Below are 20,242 nucleotides of genomic sequence, written 5' to 3'. Positions count from 1 at the left end.
AGGTTCATAATGATAACTTAAGGCAGGGTGGTGGGCCTGGAGGGAAACTGGGGGCATTGGTGGTGGGAAATGTACACTGGTGAAGGGATGGGGGTTGGAACATTTTATAACTGAAACCCAATCATGGACAACCTTGTAACTGTATCTCACTGTGATTCAATAAAATTAAAATTAAAAAGTTATAATTAAAAAAAAAGCTCACACTACTTTAAGTTTTCAGGGAGTAATGATATTTGCTTTGGAAAAAATTCTGTATAAAAATGAAACTACATAAAATGTATATTTTACTGCATAAGATCTGATTGAGACTTTGATCTTGAAGAATTGAAACTTTGGAAAAGCATTTGGTTAAAATTGCAAGTATGCATTAGTTCTTATTAAAAAAAAGAGAAAATGAATCTACTGGGATGGTTATACTTTCTTCTGAAAATAACTTAGTAGCTTGGTGTGATATCCTATCTCCTATGTTTGACATTTGTGAAATTAACATTGAGAGGATTTACATTTTTTGTTGTTGATGCTGTTTGGTTTTGGTTTTTGGGCCATACCCAGTTGCTCAGGGATCTCTCCTGGCTCTGTGTTCAGGGATCCCTCCTGGATGTTCTCAGGGGTCCCCTGTGTGGTACTGGGGATAGAACCAGGGTCAGCCACGTGCAGGGCAACTACCTTAACCCTTGTACTATCTCCAGTCCAAGAATTTGTATGTTTTTGTGAAGGTGTTTGATACATATTTCTCCCCAAAGACTCTTTATTTATGCCCAAGTAAACTTGATTTATTGATTACATAAGTAGTGAATTCCCCCAAACTCACTGCTCCTCATCAGTGCAGTTCCCATGCAGTAACTCCATCCGTTTGTGTCATATGGCTTCACTCCCCTGGGTCTTAGAGGTAAAAGGAACCACGACTCTCCTGTACTCATGCTGTCTGCTATGCGGACAGTGCTTTGTCAGCATTCTGGAGCAGTCACAGACTAACTCATCTGCTCCCAGGGTAGTAGAGTAAAATTGAATTCCTACGTTGTTTACTATCATTTTGAAAGAACCTGTAAAATATTGTAGTATTTGTAAAGTTACAGTATCACTCAAGTGAGATGCTAGTGATTGGAAACTAATGTATTAAGTCAGAAATCCACTGGTAACTTTAAAAAAGATACCCCTTATATTGAAGTACATCCTATGAAAATACACACATCATACATAGATATATATATATGTACACATATATATATATATAGTTCAGTGAACTTTTACAAATATTTATACCTGTCACCATCACTCAGATTATAGAACTCGAGATAGTGATAATCTATCCTAGAAAGCTTACTTCTAAAATCATAGGTTAACCATTCCTCTTTCTGAATGCCATTTGTTTGGAATGAATTAACCTGTGATCTTTTGTATCTGACTTATTACATCTTTGAGATTTATCCATGTTTTGCGTGTTCTTTTCATGGTTATGAAGTATTCTGTTGTCTGAAACTTATTCCTATGATTTCTTTGTCTACTATTGATTGATTTGAGTTGCTTCTAACTTGGGACCATTACAGATAAAGTTTCAGTTTACCTGCATTCTATGAACATGTGTTTTTGTTTTTGGTGGATATGCAACTCATTTCTGTTGGCTGTATGCCTAGGATTGGTATTCTGGATCGTGGGGGTCCTTGTCTATCATTGAGGGACCCGAATATTGGGCTAATTTATATTCCTAGTAGCAACATAAAATATTCTAGTTCTGTATCACTGAACATTTAATATTCTGATCTAATTCTGATCTAATTCTAAGTCTAGTATAAGGTAATATTTCAATGTTTCACTTTTTTCTTTCATAACTAATGATCTTAAGCCCATTTTACTATGTACTGATTATTTTTTTTTATCATTTTTTGGTAAATGCCTGATCAGTATCTCTGACTTAGTGAATTTTTCTGAAGAAATTCGATCCTGTTTTAAACTTTTTTTCTTACGATTTTTTTTTTTTTGTCATACCCGTTATGGTGCTAGGGGAGCATATACAATCCAGGAATTGAATGGGGGTCATCCATATTCAGGGCAAGTGCCCTAACCTCTGTACTATCTGTCCTATGATTCATTTTTAAAAAGCAAGTTGGTTTAGATAATTAGAATTGGTTGGAATTCCTTGTACATACCACTTAAGAAGTTTAGGGAAAAACCGTCATTTTTAGAAAGTGCATTTTTTAAAAGTACATTAAAAAAACATTTTTAGAATTCCATCTGATGTGCTTATATTTTTAATCATTCCATATTTAAAGATTTGTGTGTTTTGTTTCAATCTCTTGTCTTCCCATGGCTACCTTTGAGAAAACACTACTATTATAGATTCTCTAGTTTTTGGAACTTATGACTCTTCATGAAGCTAATCTTTCAGGTTTAATGATGCCTGCTCACTTTCCATATGTACATTGTTAGGGGGAGTATCTGCTCATCTTTCTTCACTTTTTTATGGGATTATAGTTGTTGAGCTTTGTGAGTGCTTCATATTATGTATCTTGGATATTAACCCTTTATCTGTATTATGTGCAAATATTTTCTCCCATTCAGTAGGGTCTCTCATCTTGAGTCTCCCATGTCATGAAAAAACTCTTTATTTTTTATTTATTTTTGTTTTGGGGACTAGACTTAGAGTACTGGCTCTGTATTCAGGGATTACTTGTCATGAGGACCCAGGGGACCTTATGAGATGCTGGCAGATCATTGTATCTCTTTGGCCCTGCAACATCTTTTTATTTATTTATATTTTGTTTTGGGGCCATACCCAGCAGTGCTCAGTTCTTACTCCTGGCTCTGAACTCAGGGATCACTCCTGACAATGCGTGGGGGACTATTTGGAGGTGTTTGAACCCTTACTGGGATCAAACCTGGACTGGCTGCATGAAAGGCAAGCACCCTACCTGCTACTATCTCTTTGGCTCCTGCAAAACCTTTTTAATTTGATGTGGTCCCACATGCTTACTTTTTGTTTTCTTATTTTTGCTAGTGGAGTCAGATCATTGAAGGCACCTGAGGTCCATATCCTAGATAATTTTGCCTGTTTTATGGACTCTGGTCTAATTTTGAGGTCTTTAATCCATTTTTGCATCAACTTTTGTGGGTGGTGTGAAAGATGGATCTGATTTTATTTTTTTTTAATATGATTGTTCAACTTTCCCAGCATTGTGCATTGGAGAGGCTCTCCTTACTCTGCTTCATGCACCCGACTCCTTTGTGTCAATTAACTGTTCACAAATCTGCGGGGTTATCTCGGCTTGCAGTTCAGTTCCATTGATCGTCTATATTCCAGTACTACACAGTTGGTCACTATCACTTTATAATATGCAACACCACCTATCACCTAAAATTGTGTTGGCTGTTGAAGGAGTTTAATGATTCCAAACACATTTTAGTAGAATTTGAAGAATGCCACCAGAGTTTTGATGGGAACTACATTCAGTCTGTGTAACACTTCAGGTAGTATGGATGTTCTGACAATGTTAAATTTTCCACTGCATGAACATGGACTGCTTTTCTCTTTCCTGTTGTCCTCACATATTTCTTTCAGCAGTGACTTACAGTTTTCATTGTTGAAGTCTTGAACATCTTTTGTTGATTCCTAGGTATTTGATGTTTTTTGACACTTCTATTTATTTTTTTAAATTTCTGGGTTACACCTCTGGGTGCTCAGTGCTCAGGGATCTCTCCTCACGGGGCTCAAGGGGCCATATGGGTATTCAGGATTGTACCTGGGTTGTTTGTGTGCAAGACAAGCGCCATACCTGCTGTAATACTGTTTCAGCCCATGGACTTTAAGTGGGGATATCGTTTATGTTTGTCTTTCATCTAGTTCATTATTTGCCTATGTAATGCAGCAAATTTTTATGTGTTGATTTTGTAGGCTGCTGCTTTGCTGATTAGTTCATTGTTTCAAAGAATCTTTTCGAAGGACCTTCAAGATTATGTTTGTTCTGTTATCATGCACCTAATCAAATGGAACTGATACTAAGTATGCAAAGATGAGTCAGTATAGACAAATCAGTGTCACACCGTATCAACCCAAAGATAAGGATAAAAATAATATGACCGTATCAATAGATGCAAAGAAAGCTTTTGACAGAATTTAACATTCATTCATGATAAACATTTTCAACAAATGAAGAATAGAAGGAACGTACCTCCTGGTACAACAGATGGTGCAGCAAATCCATAGCCAACTTCATACTAAGCGATAAAAAAAACTGAATGTCTGCCCTGAGAGCTCAAACATGAGACAAGGATGTCTACTCTCCACCGTTATTCAGTACAGTTTTTGAAGGCCTTGCTACAGCAATGTCCTGCCAAAACATCTGAGGCAGATGGTGAAAAAAAAGTTGCTAAACAGTCACTATTGGCAAACATCTGACCCTTTCTTTATTCCCATTCTCCTTAGTCTCTCCCTTGTGTTCCTACTGTGCTGTTGTACCTGTTAATAAACTCGTCTTTTTACCATCTCTTGATCAGTATTGCTCTTCTTGGCGGCCTGTGAATGCTCTCTTATACACAGGTGTATACTTGCTGTTCTCTTTATTCAGCTGAAAATCCATTTTTTTTTCTTATTTGAACAAATTTTTACTTTAGCATTTCTAAATGCTAAAGGAACTTTAGCATTTAGACTTAGGAACTTTCACCTAGTTCTACATGGTTCTGTAATTGGGGATCATTCCTTTCCCCCTTTTTTTTTTTGCTTTTTGGGGTCACACCCTGCGATGCAGAGGGATTACTCCTGGCTCTGCACTCAGGAATTACTCCTGGCGGTGCTCAGGGGACCCTATGGGATGCTGGGAATCAACCTGGGTCGGCCTTGTGCAAGGCAAATGCCCTACCTGCTGTGCTATAGCTCTGGCCCCCGGGGATCACTTCTGACAGCACTTGAGGAACCAGATGGGGTGCTTAAACCTATATGGGATCAAACCTGGGTTTGCTGTGAGCAAGGCAGCTACCTTAGTCACTGTACTAACTCTCTAGCCTCCTTTAAAAAAAAATTAAAGAATATACTACTTATTTTTTCATTTAATAAACACTTGTAGGTCTAGGGAATATGGTGATAGGTAGAGGAAGATGAAGCTACTTAACTACTAATATTTCAGGGGGGAAGACATTAATAGTAAGTAAATTCATAAAGTAAAGTGCCATGAAAGAAAATTGAGCAGGATCAAGAGATAGAGAATGTTATCTGCTATTTTGATGAAATTGGTTAGCAAAGTCCTTTCTTGCCAGGTGATGTTTGAGCAGCTAAAGTGTGAGAGTAAGAATGTGGAGTACGTGAGAATGATCAGAAGTGAGTTTGGAGGAGTACCCCAAAGCAAAATCATGTAATGGGAAGACAGTAGGTGATATTTGAACAGGGGAGTGACAAGGTTTGTTATCCTTTTAAAATTCTTTTTACACTAGAATTCTGAAATTCTTTGTAGTAGGAAAAAAACGTAGACGCTTTTTCTTACATAGGTGTGAAATGATTTTACTTTACCTGTTGTTCTGCACCTTCTTTTCAGACTACTGTCTAGGTAAAAGGATAAATGTGTGTATGTACATATTTATATATGCTTTTTTTTATTTGCTCATATTTATGTAAAATTTCTCTGAAACAAATTAAAAGACAAATATAAAATTTTTCATGAAGGCTGGAGAGAGTCCTGGTGGGAAGGCACTTGCCTTGCGTGTGGCTGTGCTCCTTTTTTATTTCTGGAGTGTGTGTCATCCCTGAGCACCTCTAGGACTTACTCCTGAGCACAGAGCCAGGACTAACCTCAAAGCAATGCTGGTGTGACCAAAAAACCATTAAAATCAAAATAAATTATGAGACTGTGGAAAGTGAATGCATAATGTATGTCAAGAAAGTATATTTCAAAACCATCTAGAGAAGTGTCTACCTCATAAATGTCCATCTACCTGAATTTTCACAAATTCAACTCATGTAGTACAATCTCCTAGCTTGAGTGCTTTCCTAGGATGGTTGAAACGCTCAGATTCCTTTCACATGACTACCTGCCATCCTTCCCTTCCAAAAGTAGCCAGTATCATGATTTTTACTAGATGCATAAGCTTGCTCTTTATACCAACATTTAAATCACATTCTTTTCACCGTAACCTAATTTAGATTTTATGCTATTTTTAGTCTTATGCATCTAATACCTTAATAGGTTTCCTTTGTTGGAAGGGTAAAAATAACACAGATCTATATAGAAAAAAAAAATTAAAGCAAAATCCCTGCCTGTTTTCTCTTCCCCATCCCATACCTCTCTCCAGAGGTAATCATAATGAATAATATATATGTAGGTAGCCTTCTACTCCTTGTTCTGTATTTAGTTTCCCAAGTAACTCTCCTCATTAGTACAGTATTAAAGAGGTGACCACGAAGACCATAGCCACTGCACACTAGATTAGTAGTTGGCATTTGTTAAGGACTTGTTAGCAGTTAACTATCATATAGTATCTGGTGTTATACTCTGATATCAAGCTCCTCTCCTTTTCTCTCCACCTTCCTCAACAGTATCTCTCCAGTGATCACACATGTTCCTCACACATGCCCTACCATGTCTCGTCTCCTTTATGCTCCAGTATTATTGAATAAGTAAAAGCTCAGCCGGGCTTATATCCTTTTTGCCAGGAAATGCTGGCAAAACTAATATATTAGTTTTGCAGTTTAGAGCCACACCCAGCAGTACTCAGGGGTTACTCCTGCCTTTGCACTCAGAAATTACTCCTGGCAGTGCTCAGGAGACCATCTGGGATGCCGGGGGATGAGCCTGAGTTGGCTGCATGCACGGCAAGCAAGCCTCTGTGCTCCGGGCCCCTCTATAATTTTTTGATTGTGTCCCTTTACCTTTTGAAATTTCCCTTCCCCTCTCAGAAAATTAAAGCATGCCTTTACTCATTATGGCCCAATGTCTTTATTTGTTTGTTTGTGGGGTGGGGGCCACATCTGGCTTTGCTTAGAGCTTACTCCTGACTCTGCTCAGAGGATACTTCACTGGTGCTCAGGGATCAAACTTGGGTTGGTGTATGCAAAGCGTGCACCTTAACTACTGTACGAGGTAGTTCCCAGGGGGCTTTTATCCTGTGTTAATGATGGAGCTACAATTGGGATCCCCCCTTGTGATGGTTTGTTTAGCATACAGCACTGTACCTGTGACCTGTTACTAAAAAAACATGTCACTGTTACTTGTTATATTCCTTTCATGTCATTTTGTTTAAATGGCAAAAGCCACCCTGCCCAGAACAGGGTTAGACAGGCAGAAGGCTTTCCCTCAGCCATGTGTTAAGCAGTAGATCTGTTTCTCCATCCTTCCCCCATTCCATAGCTCCCGCTGAGCAGCTGGATCACCACTGCTAGTTGGTTTGCATCCAGCTCATTTTTCGGCACTGACTCTTATAAGTATATACCTAGTGAATAAATCAATTGGCTTTTAAGCCAAATCTACTAGTTGCGATATTCTTATTTTTTGTGAGAAGAGGTGTTCACCCACGTAATACTCAGGAGAGCTGGGGTCCCTCCTGATGGTTCTCTGGGTCTGAGGGTCATTGTGGCGACTGGAACTGATGCTGCTCAGGTCCTGTGGGACAGGGATTCCCCAGGCCACCTGGTGATATTCAGGGCCTCCAAAGCCATATGTAGAGGGTTTTTAGGGGAGGCCTTAGAGGGGCTCTGGGACCATGTGCTAGGGACCATATGCTGGGACCATGTCCCCAGTGATGCTCTGGGACCATGTGCTAGGGATTGAATCTGGGTCAAGTATGTTCAAAACATGCATCTTAAACCCTGTATTGTTTCTCTCATCCTGATACGATTCTTTTTTGGTTTTGTTTTTTGTTTTTTAAAGGTCATTATTTATAGTACATAGACATGACAAGCATTACTTTTTGTTTGGGGGCCACACCCTGCTGTGCTCACGGCATACTCCTGGCTCTGTGCTCAAACATCACTCTTAAGGAGGCTTGGGGAACCACATGTGGTGTTGAGGATTAAACCTGGGTTGGACCACACACAAGGCTGACTCTTACCTTCTATAATGTTTCTCTGTCCCTAAAAAGTATGAATTGTTAAAATGTCAGTTATTATTTAACTCAGTGTTTTTGTGTGTGTTTACCTGGAATTTAACTGAGCTCTGTATCTTGGGGAAGATACAACTTGATAGCCAGAATATCTTGACACCAGGATTTGTTAAATGTTGTCAAAGGTAGGGCTGTAACATTATTAGACCATTTTGAGCACAAGAAAGGAAGCATCTTTTGTTACTGACATCCTTTTTTCCAAACATTACTCCTGCTATTTCACTCGCTCATTGTCTGCAGTTGGCTGTGTCGTGTCCACAGGGGATTTTACCCACTCTTATCAGTGGAGTGCCATGCGCATCACTTCCTTTCATTATCTTTGTCAAGAACACCCTAATGGTGCAGATGGTGGTCTGCCTGGAACAGGTTCATTAATTTAACATGCTTAAAATATCAGAGAAAGCAGTAGGAATTATAAAACCATAAGCTGTCCTTTGTTTTGATTAAACTTTGAAATTCTTTCTTTAACTCTGTTCAGCATTCCCAGATATAAAATTCTGGTAGTGATATGTTATTATTTATTTGAGGATTTTGTACATCTTGTATTGTGAGAACATTGAATAAAATGTGCATTTTATAATGTGACTTGAATATGATTATACCTTTGGAGTGGTTTTTTTGTTTGTTGGTTCGATTTTGGTTTTTGGACCATACCCACTGGTGCTCAGGGGTTACTCCTGACTCTGCTATTTCTTTAATTACTCAGTAATTACTCCTGGCGGTGCTTGAGTATGGGATGCTGGGGATCCAACCTGAGTCAGCTGCATGCAAGACAAGTGCTTTACGCACTGTCTCTCTGGCCCCAACTATTGCGTACCCTGTAAGTCTGTGACACACTTTAAAAAAAAGAATAATAACCTTAGAGAAGGACTAGATCTCTTTAAAACTTTTGTTCTGGTCAGGACACGTTATATTCATAATTTGTATATAACATAATAGTATGTTACAGTGGGTTACAAAAACAAGTACTTTAGAATCAAACCTCAGAAGGTCATTTGGGTCTTAGTAGTCTGCCCAAAGGAAATAAGTCTTGAGATTTGTTTTGGAGAGCGCATAGAGGGTAGAGCAGCTTGTTTTCGGTTGTCTTTTGGCACTTCCAGTGAATTATTTGTTTATATTATGAGGAAGGAAGTTAGTGGTCACGGGGCTTTAAAATTTCTCTTCCTTGACCTAAGATTTTTTTGTTGGTTCGTAATGCGTTTCTGCTTGCACTTACTTGTGTAGGGCCTTCCAAACAGTGCTCAGGAGGCTCGGCACTGCTTGGCAGGCCCAGGGCCATTTCTGGAGATACTCAGCCAGTCAGCGCAGCAATTAAATGCTAGTGCTGTCTTTGGGATCAGGGCCACACCTGGGGTGCTGGGGGCGGGGGGAGCCTAAAAACTACCTCTAGTGATGCTGGGGGTGGGGGCAGGGGGAATTCAGTGATGCCAGGGATCGAACCAGGATTAGGCATCTGCAAGGCAGGTGTCACAGAACCAGACATCTGTACTCTCTCTCTGGCCTTTTCTGCTCTTATTACCAGAAGCCCAACCTTTCTTTCATGCTGATTTAAGTGTATGTAAATTGTGTTCATTTTCATTCGGGATCTTATTTTATCTTTCAGGACTTGAACCAATGAAAGACGCCTATGGCACATTTGAAGATAGAGGTCGCCCCTCTCCTTTTAATTGGAACTTCTGCTTAGGACCGCATGTGACTTTTCGTCTGTGACCTGTTCTTCCAATAGCCACTGACTTTGAGTTGCAGGAAGGTCTCTGAAGATCCATATCAAATGACGTCAATGGCCAGCTTGTTTTCGTTTACTAGTCCAGCAGTGAAGCGGTTGTTGGGCTGGAAGCAAGGTGATGAGGAGGAGAAATGGGCAGAAAAGGCAGTTGATGCTCTGGTGAAAAAACTGAAAAAGAAAAAGGGCGCCATGGAGGAACTGGAGAAGGCCTTAAGTAGCCCGGGACAGCCGAGCAAGTGCGTCACTATCCCCAGGTCTCTGGACGGACGCCTGCAGGTCTCTCACAGGAAAGGCCTGCCCCACGTCATCTACTGCCGGGTCTGGCGCTGGCCCGATCTGCAGAGCCACCACGAGCTAAAGCCATTGGATATATGTGAATTTCCTTTTGGATCCAAGCAGAAAGAAGTTTGTATCAACCCGTACCACTATAAGAGAGTGGAGAGTCCAGGTAGGTGTAAATTTTTTGAGAATTAAAAACAAAACGACTTTTCTTGATTTCCAACCACCCCCCGTTTACTGGAATGGAATGATAGTACAGCAGGTAGGGCATTTGCCTTGCACTCGGCCGACCCAGGCTCAATTCCTCCATCCTCTTAGAGAGCCTGGCAAGCTACTGAGAGTATCCTGCCTGCATGGGAGCCTGGCAAGCTACCCTTGGCGTATTGATATGCCAAAAACAGTAACAAGTCTCACAATGGAGATGTTACTGGTGCCCGCTCGAGCAAATCTATGAACAACAAGACTACAGAGCTACAGTGCTACAGTTTACTGGATTTAGCAATTAAAAGCTTAGGTAAGCCTGGTGTTTCCTTCTAGAAGATTTTAATTTTGGAAGGAATACTGGATTGTGAATTTAGCCTCTTATATACAGGTCTCAAGTGGCTTGTCCCAGTTCGCTGTTCACTGTAGGCAGTCATCAGTACTCTTTGGACCAGTGATTTTCAATCTTTCTCACATGTGGCCCAGCTCCAGTCCATGTGTCAGTGGTTCAAAACAACTGCCGTGAATGACTTGCCTCCTACATCTAAACTCTGTACGATAGAGCCCTCCTTTTGTCTGATCAGGAGTTTTCTTCTTACAGCTATTATTCTTCTATAGTGTTAGATATATGTTACAAGACTATTTCTGACAACATACAAATAGTGCTCACCCTGTTACTGTCACTTTCATCCTGTTGCTCATCAATTTGCTCGAGTGGGCACCAGTAACGTCTCCATTGTGAGACTTGTTACTGTTTTTGGCATATTGAATACGCCGCCCTATAAAGTTAAAAAAAATTAGTTTTCTTGCCTTCCACCCATATCCGTTCCACTGTTTCCTCTAGTCCTTTTGTAGGAATCTATACTAGCTGATTGATTTTCTTCCCATCCAGTTACTTTCTCTTCCCTAGTATTTGACTTCTTACAATCTGTGGTGATGACCTTATTACCAGTAGAGGGGTCTTTTCCAGTCCTCTGATTACTTCATAAAGTTCAGTGTATCATCTGACACATTGGCTCTCCTTCCTTCCTGCTAGAAACCTTTCCTTAGTGGCATCCAAAATATTGTACTCTCTTGGTTCTGTTGTCTCACTACCTGGCTGATTTTGCTCAGTTTTTTATCCTATTTAATCCAAAAAATGGACAAATCCATAATCTGTTCTCCTGTTTCCATAGACTTAGTCCCTGACTTTTTTTGTCTTTATTTTTCCTCTATGTGTTCTCGCTGTCATGTGCCTTAAACCTACTGTATAAGCTGATGCTCTCATCTTATTTTGTTTTGGTTTTTGGGCACACCTAGTTGTGCTCAGGGCTTATTCCTGGCTCTGTGCTCGGGGATCACTCCTGGCCGACTCGGGACCATATGGGATGCTGGGGATTAAACCTGGGTCAGCTGCATGCAAGGCAAGCACTGTGCCTGCTGTACCACTCTGGCCCTGATGCTCATATTTTAAACTCAGTTTCTACTAAATACTCTTCCCCTAGAATCTTTCATAACATATTTTCTCATTCCATCCAGTCCTTGCTCAGGTACTCCCCTCAATTGCTTGATTCTGTTAAGTATTTATTATTGTATGACAAAAGATGATCTTTCTTTCTCTGTCTTCATTTTCTCCTGTGTCCTTGTTGCATAGACTAGATTTTTTTTTTTAATGAGTAAATTATAGATGAGATGGTAGCTAGTTGTAGTAGTTATTTGTTGCTACATAATGGATCGTCATCAGGTAATACAAACATTTATTATCTCACAGTTTTTGTGGTTCAGGAGTCCAGACCTGGTTTCTTCACTGGGTTCTCTGGAATTCTGTAATCAAGGTGTTGATCAGGATTTGGTCTCACCTGAAACTCAACTTGGGCAGGATCTGCTTCTCAGCTCATGTGACTTGACAGGATTCAGTTTCTTGGAAGTTATTTGGCTCTTGCTGGTTGGTGTCTGGAGATTGCTTCCATGCCTTATCACTGGCCTTCTAGGAGAACCTGTCATAACCTTCTTCAATCAGAAAGGGAGTGACGGTGTCTTACTAGAAGGCCATTTTCATTCTCATCCTGTGTGGCTTGTCTCTCATCTTTGCTGTATTGGTTAGCAGCAGTATAGCTCACAGGAGACATACTCACAGGAAGGCAATTACACAGGGTGGGAATTGTTGCAGACTACCTTAATGTCTGCTACAGTGCATTTCCCACAGAGTCGTGAAAGCCCAGTATGGTTAAAAAAAAAAAAAGGCTGAAAATAATACTGGATATGGAAACTAGCAGGCCGAGAAGTGATGGTGCTGTCCGGAAAAGTTAGATTCAGGGCTTTAGGTTTGCTCCTTGGAGCTATAGCATGAAGGAACTTCTGAAGAAAAGATGTGATGGTTTAATAGAGACATAGTCTGAAAAACTCCCAACTGGTATTTACTAAGAATTTCTAGGATTATAGGCTAGGAATTTATTGTATTTCTCATTGTCAGGGCATCATTAAAACTTTTAGGTAGTAGAAATCTTATTTTTATAATCCATTTTCTTCAGCTATGATTTGTTCTATAGAAAAGTCAATGACAGTGGCTGAAGAGATAATATAGCAGATAAAATGCTTGCTTTGCATGTTGACTGACCGGGGTCTGATCCCCTGAGGTCCTCTGAACGCTGCCAGGAGTAAGCCCTGCTGCCAGTGTGGCCCAAAAATTTTTTTAAAAAGAAAAAATGTCAAGGACATAGTTCAGATTTGCTTAAGAAAACTAATCAAGCATCCCTGATACAGGATGGACTCTTGATCATACCAGCACTAGTAAAGTAGTAGTTGTAGCAATAGTACAATATTCATTGAGCATTACAGACTAGGCAGTTTACAGACTCTGAAGTTATTCCTTTATAGGGTTAGAAAAGAATATAACATTTTATAACCCTCTGACTTTACTAATAAGTTTGTAGCATGGGAAGTCAGCACTGGAAAGGGAAGCAATCTAATCTCTTCAGGATCACATAGCTATTAAGATATGTGAGATCATATGGGAGAGCCAGACGTATCCCAGAAAGATGAAGGTAAAAGAGGACGATAGTTGAAAAGTAGGTAAAATGAAAACACACACACACACACACAAAAAAAAAACCAACCCAGAAAGCTAATTTGGGTAGTCATTATTTAACCTATAATATTATCTAGGAGTTTAAACCGGGCTGTAGAATCAGACTTTCTGGATTTAAATCTTACCAGAGTGACTACAGGCAAATTCCTTAACCTTTCTATGACGTGGTTTCCTCATTTTAGGATGAAAACAATGCTTATATTTTAAGAGGATTTGATCTCTTAATGCATGAAAAGTGCTTAGATTAGAACAGTAACTGACTGGGAGCCAGAGTGAGAATACAGCGGGGAGGGCGTTTGCCTTTTACCTGACCTACCGGGTTCGATCTCCAGCATCCCATAGGGTCCCTTGAGCCTGCCAGGAGTAACTCCTTAGAGCAGAGCTAGGAATAACCCCTGAGCACAGCCAGGTGTAGCTGCTAAACCAAAATAAATACAACAGCAACTGATTCAGGGTAAGTTTCAAATTAGTAATCTAATAAAGTAATACATTCTGGAAATAGAGCATGGGGGAAAAGACAAAAAGAGAAAGTAACACCCTAAAATACTGCTGGAACAATTCCCAGAATTGAAAAATTGAAAGGATTGGGGAATGGAGAGAATACAACAGGTAGGGGATTTGCTTTGTAAAAGCAGCTGCCTCAGTTTGATTCCCGGCATCTGATATAGTCCCAAAACAAAACAAAATTGAAAGGGGGTGACGAGAAATAACACAGAGGGTAAGGTACTTTGCCTTATCCTGAGTACCGCCAGGAGTGCTCCGTAGCATAGAACCAGAAGTAAGTCCTGAGTACAGTTGATTGTGACCCAGTGGCCACCCTCTCCCTACCCCCAACCTCCCCCCCTCAAGAGGCGAGGTGGAGTAGGGGAGGATGGGGTGGGAGTGGTGAGAGGGATGCTGGAACCATTGGTGGTGGAAAATGGGCACTGGTGGAGGGATGGGCACTCGACCACTGTGTGACTGAAATGTAAGCACAAAAGTTTATGAGTTTGTAACTGTATCTCATGGTGATTAACTAATAAAAAATTTTTAAAAGAGAAAGAGAGAAAGAAAAAGAAAGAAAGAAAGAAAGAAAGAAAGAAAGAAAGAAAGAAAGAAAGAAAGAAAGAAAGAAAGAAAGAAAGAAAGAAAGGGAAAGAAAGAAAGAAAGGGGAAGGAAGGAAGGAAGGGAGGAAGGGAGGAAGGAAAGAAGAAAGAAAGGAAGAAAGAAAGAAAGAAAGAAAGAAAGAAAGAAAGAGGAAGGAAGGAAGGAAGGAAGGAAGGAAGGAAGGAAGGAAGGAAGGAAGGAAGGAAGAAGGAAGGAAAAGATTCTGAAAGATCTCAGAGATAAAAGACCAGGCACTTAGCAAAAACAGTGAACATGAGAGTTATTTCTTAAGATAGTTCTGGATTCTAGAAATAGAGCAGTTACCATCACAGAAGTAATTCTTGAGTGCAGAGCCAGGAGTAACCCCTGAGCATCACTGTATGTGACCCCAAAACTAAACAAAACTGACAAGAATGAAACAAAATAGAGCAGTATTCTCAACCTCTAGAGAGAGGGAAAGTTAGGCATTCTGGATTTGTAGAAAAGCAAGGAACATTTTTTATATGTGCAGGGACTCAAAATGCATCTTCCTTATACCTTTTTCCCCTAAGGAAGTAAATAGAGGACTAATACAGGATGAGGCCCAAGAAGTGGAGTCTAGGGGCTGGAGCAATAGCACTGCATGTAGGGCGTTTGCCTTGCACGTGTCTGACCCGGGTTTTATTCTCAGCATCCCATATGGTCCCCTGAGCATCGCCAGGAGTAATTCCTGAGTGCAGAGCCAGGAGTAACCCCTGTGCATCTCCAGGTGTGACCCAAAAAGAAAAGAAAAAAAAAAGAAAGAAGTGGAGTCTAGCTAGAGAGAAGGGAATAGAAGACTGACGACTCAGATTTGCAGGATGCGGTCAGTAGACTTACAGCATCTGAAAATTAAGCTGATAAGAATCTGGCAGAGCTGTTGGGTCTGGGGCTGGAGAGATGTACAGTGGGTAGGGTGCTTGCCTTGCATGTGACTGACCTGGGTTCCATATCTGACATCCCATATGGTCCTCCATGTACTGCTATGAGTAGTTTCTGAGTGTAGAGCCAGGAGTAACCCCTGAGCATCACTAGTGTGCTCCCCAAGACCCCCCAAAAAATAACCCCACCAAATCTGTTGCATCTTTGGAAGTATTAATGCCATATATTAAGATTATTTAATAAAAAAATTTAGTGTAATTTTATGGTCGGTGGGTTGGAGTTGGACAGAATGACACAAGAACAGTTCTTCATTTACCATAATAGTCTACAAATGGGCTGGAGTGATAGCACAGTGGTAGGGCATTTGCCTTGCACGTGGCTGACTCGGGTTCAATTCCTCTGCCCTTTGGAGAGCCTGGCAAGCTACTGAGAGTATCTCGCCCACATGGCAGAGCCTGGCAAGCTACTTGTGACGTATTCGATATGCCAAAAACTGTAACAACAAATCTCAAGATGGAGACGTTAGTAGTGCCCACTCGAGCAAAATCGATGAGCAACCGGATGACAGTGACAGTCTACAAATAATGTCTCAAAAATTAATAACTATATCTATGGAGAAAATGTTTGAAAAATGACTGATTTTAAATTTATTGTTTCTGAAGGCAGAATGGTAGGAGGCTTAGAAATTGCTGGGTTTTTTTTAAATAACCTTACAGCATATATACTTTGAAACTCCCCATATATTATTCTGGATGAAAATAAAATAACTCCCCCAAATTATATGCACAGATAATATAATAATAAGAGAAGCCAGTCGTATTAACAGAAAGGGGGGAAAGGTAACAAATTTGTTATGGGTTAGAATTCCGAAGTAATTATTTGACGTAGTCTTTCCGATTGCTTGCCACCTAAACATAGAAAAGCCTTGCTCTGTAATTCCCCGCTCCTTCAGGCAGCTGCCCCATCATCTGAGAGAGGTACAGCAACTGGTAATGCACATTTTTAACAGGATAATTGTAATCTGATGTCAATAATTACAGCACCAGTTCACTGAAATGAAAGGAAACAAAACATAGTACAGATGTTGACTTCGAGAGACTCTGGTTTCTAAGGTAGATGAGGGGAAGTAGGACCTGCCTGGTAAATTTTTAAAAAAAGATTGATTTTGTTGCTTCTGAATGGTGTTAAAGTGAGTTTTTTGGGGGTGTGGTGACATTGACAGTATAGGAAAGTTGAAAAGGTAAATCAATGCAGGAAGAGCTTAAATTAGGTTTGTTTTAATTTCCCATGAGAAAAAGTGACCAGACATTGGAATGTATATTTATGAGAGAAAGTGAGCATGTGAAATAAGACTAACATGTACCTTTTTAGAAATATATCTCAGGGTTTTTAGGTATTGCAGTTTTTCATTATGTTTATGGTTAGAAATCTCATTTTGAGTAAGATTCGTGCTCACAAAATCTCAACTCTCCCCACCCTTAGCAGTTCTCTGTAAAATGCCAGGTGTTAAGGTCCAGGCAAATGTCTTCATTTTGCAATTTTTGGTTTCATTCCTGGCTAGCTGCAAGTGCTCTTCTCTGTTGAAGTCTCATTTCATTAAGGCCTGTCTTTCATGCTTATTTTATATGACATATCATAGAACTGGAGTGGAAGAACGGTATCTTTTGGAATTTTCTGTCTCCTGGAATACATTATAGAGGTGAAAGGTCTTTAATTATTATGCAAGTAGAAGACTCAAGATTCTACAAAACATTCTTTCCTAGGAGTAAATAGTTTTGGGGCTGGAGTGACAGTACAGCGGGTAGGTCATATGCCTTTCACGCGGTGGACTCAGGTTCAATTCCCAGCATCCCATATGGTCCCCTGAGCACTGCCAGGAGTAATTCCTGATCTCAAAGCCAGTAGTAACCTCTGCACATCGCTGGGTGTTACCCAAAAAGCCAAAAAAAAAAAAAAGTAGTTTTTTGTTAGTTATTAGTACCCAGAATCATTTCTATTAGCTCTTTAAAATGTATAGGATATTTGTGTCTGTCATTGGTCACAAATGACTTGATTATTGTTATTATTATTATTATTATTTTTGTCTTTCAGTTTTACCTCCAGTGTTAGTGCCTCGTCATAATGAATTCAACCCACAACACAGCCTTCTGGTTCAGTTTAGAAACCTGAGCCACAATGAACCGCATATGCCACAGAATGCCACGTTTCCAGATTCTTTTCACCAGCCCAACAACACTCCATTCCCCTTGTCTCCAAACAGCCCCTATCCGCCTTCCCCTGCAAGCAGCACCTACCCCAACTCCCCGGCAAGTTCTGGACCCGGAAGTCCATTTCAGCTCCCAGGTGAGAAATTGTTTTATGGATAGGAACAACAGTCCCTGAGAATTAGTAATTTTATTACACTAATAGTCCTAGTGAATGAATGTTTTTTTCTCTATGTTTGCACTAGCTATGTGTTATATTCTTTGTTAATTGATTTCCAAACAGTTTTGAATTTGTTTTGCCAAGTACCGAGTGTTTTTAAAATTGGAAGTACTTTCAATGTTTTTATATAATTCATGAGACTAGGTACTGTTGGAATGACTTACCTGTAACTGATACTGCTTTGAAAGCTATTGCATGAAATTTAATCTTTCAAACAACAAATATTTTTAGATAATATTTCAGTTGTGCAGATGGAAAAAGGAACTGATATTATTCTCAAGATATTAAGTATCTGTGTAAGGTTGCACAGCAAACATGTGGGGTTTCAAACAGGGTTTCTGACTAAAGTCTGTGCTCTTCTAACTGTACTACATTGCTTGTTAAATCATTTTAGATTTTGGAAGTTTAAAATCAACCCCAGTTATCTTTAGTTAGGAAACAGGTTATCCAAGTTGCCTGGGAAAATGATAGTATTTATAATGTTTTTAAATTTTGTTAATGGTATGTTATAAATGGACACATCATTTTATCATTCTGATTAAATTAGCTAACCTGTTATTGTCATGCAGTTTGGGGGACAAGGGTGAAGATTTATGGGAATTAAATATCTCAATTTGCTGTTCAATTCGCAATTGGATATGTATTCCAAAACTAATTTCTATGGTTTATGCTAAATTTTGTGTTGGTTATAGCTCTGTTTCAAAATTTATCTTGTACATACCCTGGGGTGAAAGACAAATTATAGTTTGTATTTATAGTTACTGAAACAAAAACAAATTATAACTGTAGCTTTTGCTAGGGTTTTCAGCCTCCGTTGTTGGAATTCAGAAGATTTCTTTTCTTTCTTTTCTTTTTCTTTTTTTTTTTAATTTTATTGAATCACCATGTGGAAAGTTACAAAGCTTTCAGGCTTGAGACTGTTATACAATGCTCGAACACCCATCCCTTCACCAGTCCACATATTCCACCACCTCAGAAGATTTCTTGTTATCATTTAGTTTCTAAGAGAATTGTCCAGTCATTTAATAAGCCACATTAGCAAGTTCTGAATGAATTAGATACCTGCTTTTGGTGTTGATGGTAAATTTTTAAAAGGGGTAAGTTTTGCTTTCCAGTTTTAAATAACAGTATACAATTCACGATGGTCTTGATAATTTAAAGGCCATCTGTAGCCCCTTAAATATTCAAACTAGCATAACCTGGTTTTTCAAATTGATTTGCATTAGTTGCCCTTCCTCACGTATTTGATTCTAAACAAACACAAAATTTTCTTATTTTGGTTTTGGGAATTGATGTGGACCACACCTATCTGTATTCAGGGCTTCTCCTGGCAGTGCTCAGGAGACCATAGGTATTAACCACAGATGGAAACTGGTTGGCTGCTTGCAAGGCAAGTGCCATACCCAGTGTATTTTCTTTCTGGCCCTAAAGACAAAATACTTTTTCTTTAAAAGAAAAAATTTAACACCAGACCTATCCCCAGTGTACCCAACCTCCTCCTTCCAAGGTCCCCAAGATCCCCCTCGCCCCCCGCCCACTTTCTTCCCTCCCTGCCAAACTCAGTTCTTTGGATTAGTTCTCCAACTGTATTGCCTTTTGCCCTGTGTTCTACCTTGCTGTATATCTTTTAAGTCCCATCTCTGAGATACCATATCTATCCCTTACCTTTTGGCTGACTTCACTTAGTGTGATAGCCTCTGGTTCCATTCATATCTTGGTAAATTATATGATTTTGTTTTCTTAGAGCTGTATAATATTTCATTGTATATCTATACCATGATATACCATGATGTGCTGGAGCGATAGCACAGCGGTTGGGCGTTCGTCTTTCACGCAGCCGACCCGAGTTCTGTTCCTCCGCCCCTCTCGGAGAGCCCGGCAAGCTACTGAGAGTATCGAGCCTGTACGGCAGAGCCTGGCAAGCTACCTGTGCGTATTAAATATGCCCAAAAAACAGTAACAATAAGTCTCTCAATGAGAGATGTTACTGGTGCCCACTTGAACAAATCCATGAGCAATGGGATGACAGTGACAGTGACAAATCTGTACCACAGCTCGATCCATTCATTCATAGTTGGGCATATGGGCTGTTTCCATATCTTATCTGTTGTACCAAGCACTGTGATTAACTTTTTGAATTAATGTTTTTCTGTTTGGGGGTAGATGCCAAGTAGTTGTAGGATCCATTAATGTGGGAGTTCTATTCCTGTTTTTATTGAGGGATCTCCATACTGCTTTCCAAAGAAGTTGAACCCGGCAACACTCCTGCCAACAGTGAGGCTTTTTGATATATGCTAAAGGCAGAATTCTTGACCTTGAATTCTGTTTTAGTGAATTTCACTCCTGATCTTACTGTTCTGTATTGCTTGCGGCAATAGTAGGTTTTCAATAAGTATTGAGTGTGCTGTTTTCTTTCCTGTTCCCTTCTCCCAAGATAGAGTCCTACATATTTGTGAATCTTTAGTAATGATTCCTG

General features: G+C 39.8%; 1 protein-coding gene across 1 annotated transcript in view; it reads left to right on the top strand.

Moving 5' to 3' along the window:
* SMAD5 (SMAD family member 5) overlaps window positions 1-20,242 on the top strand; it is a 49,776-nt gene that overhangs the window by 16,549 nt on the left and 12,985 nt on the right. The window contains exons 2-3 of the mRNA XM_055142697.1: window positions 9,686-10,256; window positions 17,434-17,685. Coding sequence (XP_054998672.1) covers window positions 9,854-10,256; window positions 17,434-17,685 — 655 coding nt within the window. The 5' untranslated portion in view covers window positions 9,686-9,853. The remainder of the gene's footprint in view (window positions 1-9,685; window positions 10,257-17,433; window positions 17,686-20,242) is intronic.

This window comes from Sorex araneus, chromosome 6 (assembly GCF_027595985.1).
Source record: "Sorex araneus isolate mSorAra2 chromosome 6, mSorAra2.pri, whole genome shotgun sequence".
NCBI lineage: Eukaryota > Metazoa > Chordata > Mammalia > Eulipotyphla > Soricidae > Sorex > Sorex araneus.
Note: the sequence above shows the minus strand (reverse complement) of the source record. Positions and strands in the feature narration are given on the sequence as shown.